Source organism: Pseudorca crassidens, chromosome 2, assembly GCF_039906515.1.
Source record: "Pseudorca crassidens isolate mPseCra1 chromosome 2, mPseCra1.hap1, whole genome shotgun sequence".
Lineage (NCBI taxonomy): Eukaryota > Metazoa > Chordata > Mammalia > Artiodactyla > Delphinidae > Pseudorca > Pseudorca crassidens.
The window spans coordinates 87,895,795-87,910,044 of NC_090297.1; the positions used below are offsets into that span (position 1 = coordinate 87,895,795).

The following is a 14,250-nucleotide window of genomic DNA, read 5'->3' on the forward strand; positions in this document are numbered from 1 at the left end:
GAGCCTGCGTGCCGCAACTACTGAAGCCCGTGCGCCTAGAGCCCATGCTCCACAACAGGAGAAGCCACTGCAATGAGAAGCCCACACACCGCAACGAAGAGTAGCCCCTGCTCACCACAACTAGAGAAAGCCCACGCGCAGCAACGAAGACCCAACACAGCAATAAATAAATAAGTAAGTAAGTAAATAAATAAATGTTTTAAAAAATAAAAAAGTGAAGAAATAATGGCCAGGCCAAAACTGTTCAATCCAGGCAACTATGGAATGATGGCTTCAAAATGCTGAAAGGAAAAAAGAAACTTGTCAACCCAGAATTCTAAATGTAGAGAAGATAAATTCAAAATAAAAATGTTATGAGATTTTTATGAATTTCCCACAGACATGCACTATAAGAAGTCTTAAAGAGCTGCACTGTAAGAAATCTTCATTACAGGAGAAAGGAAAATGATACCAGATGAAAATGTAGATCTACATAAAGGAATAGAGTTGTGTAAATAGTAAGTATATGGGTAAAAGGACTTTTTCCTCTCTGTTTAATTTATTGAAAAGATATCTGATTGTTTAAAAAAAAGTGGGATTTATAACAAATGCAGAAGTAAAATTTTGACAGTAGTTAGCAGGACAGGAATGAGGAAATGGAATTACTGTAGGGTTCTTACATTATATGGAAAGCAGTATAAAATTTTGAAGATAGATTATGATAAGGTGAAGATGTATACTGTAAACTCTAGAGCAAACAAAAACTAAAGCCAATAAGTAGAGACAAAATAGAATGCAAAATAAAATCAGCAATTAATTGAAAAGTCAGGATTAAAGTAGAAAAGAGGGACAAAGAACAGATGGGATATATAGAATACAAACAGCAAGATGATAAAACGTATGAATATATACATTAAATTTTAAATTGTTAAAGACAATGTCAGAATGGATGAAAATATAAGAGTCAGGTATAGAATATCTAAAAGAAATCCAGTTTAAATATAAAGACACAGATTGGTAAAAGTAAAAGGAAAGAAAGTGATACATCATGTAAACACTAAGAAAGCCAGAGTACAATATTAATATTAAGGTACAGTCTTCTTTCTGTTCTGAGAAATGAAAAAAACAAATTCCTAAGGGTCAAAGAGAGTGAGGAAAACCCCCCTTCTTTCATAGTTGTCTTCTGCCCCAACCCTCAGGCAATTCAATGGAAACAGAAGCTACAGGGGTAGTAATGATGATAACAGCAATGGCCAAGCAGGCACCTAAAACTCTGAAAGAGGGCAATCACACCCTCTGACCAGAAGTGCTGTGGTCTCACAAGCATGATACAAATTCTCATTATATTTTTTCTCTCTCTGTCCTCCCAACGTTTGGCACCAGACACAGACACAATTGCAGGAACTGTGTCTTAGACCAAGGGAATTTAGGTCCATGATTTCTAGCCAGTTTTCAGGAAGAAGGACTCAGGGGATTCTGAAATCTGGGGGGAAATCAAAGAGACAAAGGAACTCAAGAAAGAGATCCTATAAAAGCTGTATATGAACTACTGGGTTCTATTCTAAGCTGGACATGCAAGATCTGACCATAGTCACCATACCAAAGGCTCTGAGAACTGAACTATGGAGTAAACCACCACCCAGGTCACAGAACAGGCACTAGATGGTGTACACACAGACAGATCCAAATAACACGGGCAAACTCTTTAAGAACTGAACTGACACAGAAACAGCAGCCTACAAACAGTAAGTCAGAATTTGCAATATGAACATAACAAAACTATTTGCTACAAAAAACAATTTTTTTAATTAAAAAAATTTTTTTTAATTCACATTCTCCTTAGGATTTAAACAAGATCTAGAGTCTCATAATATTCAATATTGGATCCAGACAGAATCCAAAATCACTCAAAAAAGAACCTGTAAAATCTAACTAATCTGCAAGGCAAAAAACAAGCCAACAGATGTCAACTCCAAGATGGCAAAGATATGGAATTATCAGAAAGGCAGTTAAAAGTATCTATTATAACCATGTTCTAAGAAGTAGAAGTGAATACTCTTGAAATAAATGTAAAGAAAAAGTCTCAGTAAAAAAAAAATAGGACATGTAAAAAAGAAACAAATGGAAATTTAAGAACTGAAAAAATTCACTGGATGGACTCTATAGCATTAAACTGTAAGATCAATCAATAGGAATTATCATATCTGAAAAACAGAGAAAAAAGAAAGGAAGAAGAGAGCCTCATAGACCTGTGGGAAAACATACATGGTCTAACATTCATGTTGCCTGAGTCCCAGAAGGATGGGGGAAGAGTGTAGGGCAGAAAACATTTTTAAGAAATAATGGTTGTTGGGCTTCCCTGGTGGCACAGTGGTTGAGAGTCCGCCTGCCAATGCAGGGGACACGGGTTCGTGACCCGGTCCGGGAAGATCCCACATGCTGTGGAGCGGCTGGGCCCGTAAGCCATGGCCGCTGAGCCTGCGTGTCCGGAGCCTGTGCTCTGCAACGGGAGAGGCCACAACAGTGAGAGGCCCGCGTACCGCAAAAAAAAAAAAGAAAAGAAATAATGGTTGAACACTTCCAAAATTTGGTAAAAGGTATCAACTTAGAGATTCAAGAAACCTAGCAAATCCCAAAAAGGATACAAATAAATTCATGCCTAGACACATCATCAGACTCCTGAAAACTAAAGGAAAAGAATAAATCTTGAAAGCAGCCTGAGAAAAAGGATGCATTATATATAGTTGAACAACAGTTGGAATTTACTGCTGATTTCTCATCAGAAATCATGGAAGTCTGAGGGAAGTAGAATATTTTTAAAGTGCTTAAGGAAAAAAAACTATAAATACATTATTCTATGTCCAGAGAAAATATCATTCAGGAATGAAGGTGAAAGAAGCGTGTTTCCAAGATGAAGAAAAACAAAGAAACTTCTTTGCCAGAAAACCTCCTCTAAAACAAAAGCTAAATAATATTCTATTATTCAGGGAAGTGATATCATGGAAAACATGGAATACCAGGAATAAAGGAAGAGCAACAGAAATGGTAAACAGGGATAAATATAATGGACCATGCTTCTCCACTCAAGTGTTTTATACATATGTATATTGGTTAATAGTAAAAATTACAGCACTGTCTGATAGTTTCCAATGTATAGCTGTAATACATATGACACACCAAAACAAAGGGGTAAAGGTAAAGGGACTATACATGGTAGTAAGGTATTTATATTCCACTTGAAGTGGTAAAATATTAATTCTATACATACTGTGAAAAGCTAAATATATTTATTATGATGCCTGGAGCAACCACTAAAAAAAAAAAGTGTACAAAGAGATATAATAAAAAACACACCAGAAGAACTAAAAAGGAATATTTTTAAAATGTGCAAATAATCCAAAAATGAATTCAAGAAAGGGGAAACAAAGGAATGAAAAATAGAGGGAACAAACTAAATATGCCCTTTACCTGAAAACCATTTTAAATAGGATATACACAAGTTTAAAGAAAAAGGTTGGAAAAAGATACTCCATGGAAACACCACTCGAAAGAAAACCTGAGTAGCTATATTCATATCGAACAAAGTAGACTTCAGAGCATGAAAAATTACCAAAAATGAAAGAGGAAATTACATAATGATCAAAGGGTCAAGCAACCAGGAGGACATAACAATTATAAAGGTGTATGCACTGAACAAAAGAGCTTCAAAATACGTGAGGCAAAAAAATGATAGAATTAAATGGAAAACTGATAGAAATGGAAACACCCATAATAATAATTGGAGATATCCAATACTGGAGATACTCCTCTCTCAGTTAACTAATACAAAGTCAACAAGGATGTAGAAGAACTGAACAAAATCCACCAACTGAATATGACTAACATTTAGATCAGTGAAGTTCATCCCAAGAATGCAAGGCTTATACAATATTTGAAAATCAACATAATACATCTATTAACTGATGAGAGAAAAATCACACAATCATATCAATGCATTAAAAAGCCACTAGTAATGAGTTTAACAAATGAGTAGAGCAAGTTTTCAGGATACAAGGTCAATATACAAAAATCAATTACATTTGTATACAGCATCAATGAATATTCTGAGAAAGTAATTAATCAAACAATTACATTCACAATAGCATCAAATGAGTAAAATACTTAGGAATAAACAATAAAAGAAATGCAGAATCTGACATTGAAAACTGTAAAACACTGATGAGAGAAATTAAAGGATACTTAAATAAATGGAGAGGCATATTAACATTCATGGATTTAAAAATAAAATGTTGTCAAAATGACATTTATTCCAAAATTGATCTATAAATTCTATATATCCTATCAAAATTCAAGCAGGCTATTTTGTAGAAGTTGACAAGCTGAATCCAAACATTTATATGGACATATTAAGTATCTAAAATAATAAAACAAGTTTGAAAAAGAAGAGAGTTGGTGGATTTATACTACTCAATTTCAAAACTTAATATTATTAAGTCACAGTAATCATGACAGTGTGGTATTGGCACAAGAACAGACAATCAATGAAACAGAATTAAGAGTCCAGAAATTCTTACATTTATGGTCAAATAATTTGCCTAAATCAACAGTATTTAACAACTGTTACTGAGAGAACTGGATATCAACATGCCAAAACAAAACAAAAAAACCCAAGACCCTTACCTCATTCCATACATAAAACTCATACTATACATAAAAAGTAGCTCGCAATGGATCACAGATCTTATTTTCCACCTGTGGTTGCACAGAGTTCTTAGATACAACTCCAAAAGCATGATCAACTAAAGAAAAAAATTTGATAAACTGGACTTCATCAAATTAAAAACTTTTTGTTCTTCAAAAGAGAAAATAAAAGAGAAGCCACAGACTGGAAGAAATATTTGCAAACATTTATCTGATAAAGGACTTGTATCCAAAATATTTAAAGAACTCATAACTCAAGAGAAACAACCTAAGTTTAAAACAGGCAAAAGATTCAAATAGATATTTCACCAAAGCAGATATACTGATGTCAAACACACACATAAAAAACTGCTCTCAACCTCATTAGCTTTTAGGGAAATGCATGCTAAAATCACAAGATACTTCTACACATCTACTAGAATGCCTGAAATTAAACAACTGACCATATCAAGTGTTGATAAGCATACAGAACTTGAACTCTCAGACTGCTAGTGGTAAATGGCACAACCACTTTGGAAAAGTGTGGTAGGTTCTTAAAAATCAAATATATATTGACAGCCAATCCATTCCTAGGTACTCACCCCAGAGAAATACAAAGACTTGTACCCAAATGTTCATAGCTTTATTTGTAATACCCAAAAGCTGAAAATAACCCGAATGTTCATCAATTGATGAATGTATGGATAAGCAAGTTCTGGTATATCCATACAACGAAATACTACTGAGCAATTAAAAGAATGAACTACTGATACACACTACCACCTGGAAAAAGCACAAAAAAGTCATACTGAGTGAAAGCAGACATAATGTATGACTCTATTCATCTGAAATGCAGAAAGGCAAATTTATAGAGACAGAAAGCAGACCAGTAGTTGCCTAGGGCTGGGGGCAAGAGTGTGGATTGGCTTCCCTGGTGGCGCAGTGGTTGGGAGTCCGCCTGCCGATGCAGGGGACATGGGTTTGTGCCCTGGTCTGGGAGGGTCCCACACGCCGCAGAGCAGCTGGGCCCGTGAGCCGTGGCCGTTGGGCCTGCGCGGCCGGAGCCTGTGCTCCACAGCGGGAGAGGCCACAACAGTGAGAGGCCCACATACCACAAAAAAAAAAAAAAAAAAAAAAAAGAGTGTGGATTAACTGCAAAAAAGCACTAAGGAACATTTTGGGGAAACGTAAATGCTCAAAACTGGACCATCATGATGGTTTCACAACTCTATAAACTGACTGAAATTACTGAACTGTAGACTTAAGCATGGGAGGATTGCATGTATGTACTATAATAAAGTTTTAAATTTTTTCAAAAGGCACCTTAAAAAGAGTAAAAAGATAATTCCAAAATTGGGAAATAACAGTTAACATATAAAATCAATAGCAGACCAGTGAATGTTCAGAATATATAAAGAACACTTATGATGTCATCTTACAGGGGTTAAACATCCCAAACAGAAAATGAATAAAAGAAATAAAGAGAAATTATACAGAAGAGTAAACATAATCCATAGATACACAAAAAGATGTTCCTCACTTAATAATCAGGGAAATGCTGATTAACATCAGTCACTAGATAGGCAAAATGCTCTGACCCAGTTCCTTTTAAGAATTTGTCCTACAGTAAATACATACACACCCAACATAGGTACACCTCAATACATAAGGCAAATGCTAACAGCCATAAATGGGGAAATCTACAGTAACACAATAACAGTGGGGGACTTTAACACCACACTTACACCAATAGATAGATCATCCAAACGGAAAATTAATAAGGAAACACAAGCCTTAAATGACACATTACAACAGATAGACTTAATGGATATTTATAGGACACTCCATCCAAAAGCAGCAGAATACACTTTCTTCTCAAGTGCACATGGAACATTCTTCAGGATAGATCACATCATGGGTCACAAATCAAGCCTCGGTAAATTTAAGAAAATTGAGATCATATCAAGCATGTTTTCCGACCACAACGCTATGAAATTAGATATCAATTATAGGGAAGAAAAGTGTAAAAAACACAAACACATGGAGGCTAAACAATACATTACTAAATAATCAATGAATCACTGAAGAAATCAAAGAGGAAATAAAAATATACCTAGAGACAAATGACAATGAAAACATGACAATCCAAAACCTATGGGACGCAGCAAAAGCAGTTCTAAGAGGGAAGTTTATAGCAATATATCTTACCTCAAGAAACAAGAAAAATCTCAAATAAACAACCTATCCTTACACCTAAAGTGACTAAAGAAGAACAAACAAAACCCAAAGTTAGCAGAAGGAGAGAAATCACAAAGATCAGAGTAGAAATAAATGAAATAGAGACAAAGAAAACAATAGCAAAGATCAATGAAACTAAAAGCTGGTTCATGAGAAGGTAAACAAAACTGATAAACCTTTAGCCAGACTCAACAAGAAAAAAAGGGAGAGAATCCAAATCAATAAAATTAGAAATGAAAAGGGAGAAGTTGCAATGGACACCACAGAAATACAAAGGATCATAAGAGATTACTACAAGCAACTACACGCCAATAAAATGGACAACCTAGAAGAAATGGACAAATTCTTAGAAAGATACAACCTTCTAAGTCTGAAACAGGAAGAAATAGAAAATATGAACAGACCAATCGCAAGTAGTGAAATTGAAACTGTGATTAAAAATCTTCCAACAAACAAACGTCCATGGCCAGATGGCTTCACAGGTGATTTCTATCAAACATTTAGAGAAGAGTTAACACCTACCCTTCTAAAACTCTTCCAAAAAATTGGGGAGGAAGGAACACTCCCAAGCTCATTCTACGAGGCCACCATCACCTGATACCAAAACCAGACAAAGACATCACACACAAAAAATTACAGGCCAATATCACTGATGATCACAGACACAAAAGTCCTCAACAAAATACTAGCAAACTGAATCCAACAACACATTAAAAGGATCATACACCATGATCAAGTGGGATTTATCCCAGGGATGCAAGGATTCTTCAATATACACAAATCAATGTGATACACCATATTAACAAATTGAAGAATAAAAACCATATGATCATCTCAACAGATGCAGAAAAAGCTTTTGACAAAATTCAACACCCACTTATGATAAAAACTCCCCAGGAAGCGGGCTTAGAGAGAACCTACCTCAACATAATAAAGGCCATATACAACAAACCCACAGCAAATATCATTCTCAATGGTGAAAAACTGAAAGCATCTCCTCTAAGATCAGGAATAAGACAAGGATGTCCACTCTCACCACTATTATTCAACACAGTTTTGGAAGTTTTAGCCACAGCAATCAGAGAAGAAAAAGAAATAAAAGGAATCCATACTGGAAAACAAGAAGTAAAACTGTCACCGTTTGCAGATGACATGATACTATACATAGAAAATCCTAAAGATGCTACCAGAAAACTACTAGAGCTAATCAATGAATTTGATAAAGTTGCAGGATACAAAAATTAATGCAAAGGAATCTCTTGCATTCCTATACACTAACAATGAAAGATCAGAAAGAGAGATTAAGGAAACAATCCCATTTACCATCACATCAAAAAGAATAAAACACCTAGGAATAAACCTATAAGGAGCCAAAGACCTATACTCAGAAAACTATAAGATACTGATGAAAGAAATCAAAGATGACACAAACAGATGGAGAGATATAACATGTTCTTGGATTGGAAGAATCAATATTGTGAAAATGACTATATTACCCACAGCAACGTACAGACTCAATGCAATCTCTATCAAATTACCAAGGGCATTTTTCACAAAACTAGAACAAAAACTTTTACAATTTGTATGGAAAAACAAAAGACCCCAAACAGCCACAGCAATCTTGAGAAAGAACAGAGCTGGAGGAATCAGGCTCCCCGACTTCAGACTATACTCTGAAGCTACAGTCATCAAACAGTATAGTACTGGCCCCAAAACAGAAATATAGATCCATAGAACAGAGATGAACCCATGCACCTAGGGCCACTTAACCTATGACAAAGGAGGCAAGAATATATAATGGAGAAAAGAGAGTCTCTTCAATAAATGGTGCTGGGAAAACTGGACAGCTACATGTAGAAGAATGAAATTAGAACACTCCCTAACACCACACACAAAATTAAACTCAAAATGGATTAAGGACCTAAATGTAAGACTGGATACTATAAAACTCTTAGAGGAAAATATAGGTAGAACACTCCTTGACATCAATCACAGCAAGATCTTTTTTGATCCACCACCTAGAGTAATGAAAATAAAAGCAAAAATAAACAAATGGGACCTAATGAAACTTAAAAGCTTTTGCACGGCAAAGAAAGCCATAAACAAAACGAAAAGACAACCCACAGAATGGGAGAAAATACTTGCAAACAAAGCCAACTGACAAGGGGCTAATTTCCAAAATACACAAACAGCTCATGCAGCTCAATATCAAAAAAAGAAACAACCCAATCAAAAAATGGGCAGAAGACCTAAACACATTTCTCCAAAGACATACAGATGGCCAACAAACACTTGAAAAGATGCTCAACATCACTAATTATTAGAGAAATGCAAATCAAAACTACTATCACCTCATACTGGTCAGAATGGCCATCATCAAAAAATCTACAAACAATAAATGCTGGAGAAGGTGTGGAGAAAAGGGAACCCTCCAACACTGTTGGTGGGAATGTAAATTGGTACAGCCACTATGGAGAACAGTATGGAGGTTCATTAAAAAACTAAAAATAGAGCTACCATATGACCCAGCAATTCCACTCCTAGGCATATAACCAGAGAAAACCAGAATTCAAAAGGATGCATGCACCCCAATGTTCACTGCAGCACTATTTACAATAGCCAGGACATGGAAGCAACCTAAATGTCCACTGACAGAGGAATGGATAAAGATGTGGAACATATATACAATGGAATATTAGTCAGCCATAAAAACGAAATTGTGCCATTTGCAGAGACATGGACTGATGTAGAGAATGTCATACAGAGTGAAGTAAGTCAGAAAGAGAAAAACAAATATCGTATAATATCCCTTATATGTGGAATCTAGAAAAATGGTACAGATGAGCTTATTTGCAAAGCAGAAAGAGTCACAGATGTAGAGAACAAACTTATGGTTACCAAGCGGGGAAGAGGGGGTGGGATGAACTGGGAGATTGCGATTGACACATATATACTCTTATGTATAAAATAGATAACTAATGAGAACCTACTGTATAGCACAGGGTACTCTGCTCAATGCTCCGTAGTGACCTAAATGGGAAGGAAATCTAAAAAACAAGTGGATATATGTATACATACAACTGATTTACTTTGCTGCACAGCAGAAACTAACACAGCGTTGTAAAGCAACTATACTCCAATAAAAATTAATTAAAAAAGAATTTATCCTACAAATCTATTTGTACAGACACAAAGAAGTATATACAAAGGTAACTACTGAAACATGTATGACTATCTAGATTGAAAACAACTTAATCATCCATTAACAGAGCACTATTAAATTATCGTACATCTATATACTGGAATACTTCTAAGTTATTAAAAACAAACACGCAAGGAAAAACTTACATTCTAATACATGAAAATGGACCTGTACCATGATAATACTGTTAAACGAAAAAAGCAAGGTGTAGAACAGTGGGCATGTACTATTTATGCTTATCTATACCAACACTCATGTATACAAACATACAGACATATACATATATCCTTATATATATTTTAAGTATTTTTCGAATATATCACAAAAAACTCCCCGGATTTCTTCTCTGAGGAGGAGACTAGGGACCACAGGAGGTACATTTAGACAATACATCCTCTTAAATATTTGGGAGCTTCCCATGCTTATATATTTTTATCTATTTTTTAAATAGTTAATACAAAAGAAATAAAAATTAATTTAGAACCATCTGTGGAATGAGATGGTTAAGCAAACTGAGAAATGCTATCCCTAGAAAAAAATCTGTCTCTGAATAAACACTGTGGGCTAAACACTATCAAAAATTAATCAATCATCTGATCTCAGTTCCTTTCTTACTGCAGAAAATCCCTCACCTACTGCATAATCTCCAGGATGAAATCTGATCATGTTTGACTTTGTGAATTTATGCCACACAAAAAGAATCAGAATCAGATATTCTAAAGTTTTTAAGAGATTCTGTCACAAGTACTTTCTTTGACACCAAATAACATCTCCTCTTTAATAACAGGTTAGTCTGAAAGATACTACAGTTTACCATCATAATGTGTTTTACCACAAACTGTACTTTGTCTTGTTCATTGTTATACCTCTTGCAACTAGAACAATGTCTAGCCATAGCAGACATTCATTAAATATATACCAAAAGAATGAATCCTTAGAGATTACTGTCTTCAAAAATAAAAGTGAAGAAACAAGTTATTTTGTCTATTTTGCTTTAAAAGTATCAAGTGATCTTTCTATTTGTCAGCATGGCACAATCTTTTAAAACACTCCTATGTATTTCCTTCAGCATGATTTTGTTTCTTTCTTAATTTAACTCATGTTATTCTACATCCTCACAGTTAAACAACTACTTGAATGTACTAAATCTTGACAGTAACATTTTAAGAAATTAGGTATATCACAGATTCAATGTCATTAAATAATTTAATTTTTTTTTTTACCGCAACTAAAAGGAACATGTTTTAATCGCCATAGCTGCTAGCACAAGACTACCTAGATTAGTGGTCTCCATAGCAGGCAGTGATTACAACCGTCCATTGGGGTATGAGAAGAAAATCTTTTAACTTTGATTTATATACATTTTTTAATCTCATTCTTTAATTTCTATTTTGGAATACATTTTACCATTAATAATAACAGATAACATTAATGAAGCACTTATGTACCAGGAACTATTCTAAGCAAATGCAGCTGCTCATTTTAATAATCACAAAAATCCAGTAAGATAGATAAAATTATTGCTCCACTTTACAAATGGAGAAACTGAAACAAAACAGTTGGATATTGTTTTTTGTTTGTTACTGGCTTGCCCAACTTCATACTGACAGAGGCAGGATTTAAACTCTAACAACAGATTCCATGTTTTTAACCATTATAATTGAGTAGTATATGCATTCAATTCACAAATAAATAAATATTCATGTATCAGAGATTCAAACTCATAGTGTATTAGGGTTTTTTGGTTGTTGTTGTTAGGGATGCATATCAAAAGAAGATGGAGATCAATAATATAGGAGACACTGAAAGTCTTGAGTCAGTATTTAAGAACAGGATTGTTAAAATGATTCCTCTGATTTCAGAAGAGCTATAAGAAAGGTAATCTTTAAGTCATATTTAGTCCTACCAACTAAGCAATTATCTGTACTAGTTCCTGTCCTCATTTTGGACATTATATATATTCCTGGAAAGCTGTTTAAAATAAAAAAGCAATTGTGAATTTGATAATAATTCTCAAGAAAAAACTGTTATCAAGACATAAGCACGCGTGAGCATACTGATATTTATTTTAAAACAACAGTATTCCTTTGATTACACATATCTAATTTTCAATAAGCAATATAAGAAAAGCCAATTAAATGCAACTAAATACTCTTTACATAATAACATTCTAAGCATAAAAACTCAGGCTTAATTCTCATTTCACTGAGAATTCTCAATAGCTCCAAATAGTAATTAATAAGGTTATGGTTAAAAAGAAGTACATGCCTAAGCAACAAAGCAAACTTATTTTTAGGGCAGCCCAAAACTAATTTGAGAAAGCGTTTATAACAGCAGTTTCAAAGTCCTCAATTCTACATTTTATAAAATATTCTTTTCAAAAATGTTTGTCCCCATGATTTAGGAAAAAATCAATTTGGACCTTAAGTTAGGAATGAAAATAGAATCACTGGCTCATCTGGGTGGATTAAATTACAGTGAAAATAGAATTATAATACATGTGAAAACACTGTATATAACTAAGACAGTAATAACAATGATGAAAAACTCAAGTGAGCAGAGAAAAGCCTTCGCAAATAAATCAAGGTTTGGAGGGATTGCTAAGCATGTGCTATTTGAGATAATGTTGCCAAAACTACATTTTATAATTTGTAATAACCCTGCCCATCAGACCCTTAAATTCTGACAATGGGATCCAAAATGTCACCACAGCTAATATGCCAGCAGTATGAAGTCAGTAATCCTAGATAAGTTTGAGAGTTCTAGAAGATATAAGTAGAAGAATGAATAAAAATGGAGAGGCTGAACAGGAATAAAAAATGTTTAAACATACTGATACCTAGGTTATTATAAATTATAGTAACTCAAAAAAAATCATATAATGTAGATAATATTTCCTATAAGCATATACACTAGATATTCAGAAATATATTCATCTATCACCTAATACACTTAGCAACTGATCAAAGAATAAATTAATTTTTTAATTAAAATTTAAGTTGCTTTTTTTTTTTTAAAAAAGGTATTAGAATTGGCTACCTTTGGTCCTGAAACTGGGTGGATGCTATTTTTGGCAGCTATAGGATGAGGAAAGGTATTCTGGAATGCAAATGCAGAGGAGACAGGATAACCAATCCCACAAGTTGGGTAAGTCAGTCTACTATCAACCTAAAAATAAAAGCATAAAAAAGGTTAAGGATAAGAAATTAGTTCTAAATGGTATTTGGTGATCCAGGAGGCATTAACATCTGTTATAATAACTAACAGTTAAGGACACTATCCCAGAAGCCGATTTTGTTTATCATGACACTACAAAACTCTGCTTCATTATATAACATATCATGAGGCTGGAATACCTTTGGCCCAGAGGGCTTTTCAGAGTGGCTTTGCAAGCTTAGACAAAACAAAACCACTGGACCTGCCTTTGAACTGAAGTAAAACAAAGACCTCTGAACCATCTTGGTTCCCTCGAGGCCTCAAATTACTGAAAAGGGGGTTGAGGGGTAGTCATAGATCAAAAGGCCAATAAGGGATAAATAAAAATAATTTTCTGCCAGATTGAGTAAAAACAGTATTTGTGTTCTTAGAAATAATTTGCTCTGCCACTAATTTTCAATATAGTGACACCACCATTAACGAACATCATGAAAAGTTTGTTTTTACAAGAGGACAATTACAACACAAATCTTAATAAGCACTCATGTACAAAAGTGGCTGTATGACAAAAATACCTTTTACACAGCTATTTATCATCAGTCATTGAGGTTAAACCTGTCAAGTTTTTTCAAGTTTGTAATTCAGTACCAGGCACTTCACTCTGCACCTTTTCCCAAATTAGCACAAATCCTTTCCCTTTAAACATCAAGTACTATCTCATTTACTAGAGTAGATTAAAAATTCTATTATGGATTTGCATTTTAAATCCTCTGCCAATGCCCTCCAGTCAAAGACCACCAGAAACATATCTAGAGGTGTACTCACTCTTTGCAACAAGGAAGACTGAACACCACGTAGAACCTAGTAAGAGAGGTGTCTCAGTAAGACAGTGTTAAAAGGGAGTTATTTATTGGACTTAGTCATGTGTTAGGTGAGTTAAGGAACAGTTTAAGAACACAGGGCTTTGCTGTGGACTGGATGCTATCAAGAAACGG

The 14,250-nt window shown here is 34.4% G+C and overlaps 1 protein-coding gene across 4 annotated transcripts in view; it reads right to left on the bottom strand.

Annotated features, from left to right (window-relative positions):
* Positions 1-14,250, bottom strand: part of SASS6 (SAS-6 centriolar assembly protein) — a 56,804-nt gene that overhangs the window by 11,435 nt on the left and 31,119 nt on the right. For 2 of the 4 annotated variants that reach the window (XM_067727019.1, XM_067727018.1), the window contains exons 14-15: positions 14,081-14,116; positions 13,139-13,267 (exon numbers count right to left, since the gene is read on the bottom strand). In XM_067727019.1, the coding sequence (XP_067583120.1) occupies positions 13,139-13,267; positions 14,081-14,116 (165 nt within the window). The remainder of the gene's footprint in view (positions 1-13,138; positions 13,268-14,080; positions 14,117-14,250) is intronic. The other 2 variants (XM_067727021.1, XM_067727020.1) reach the window with 1 other exon arrangement.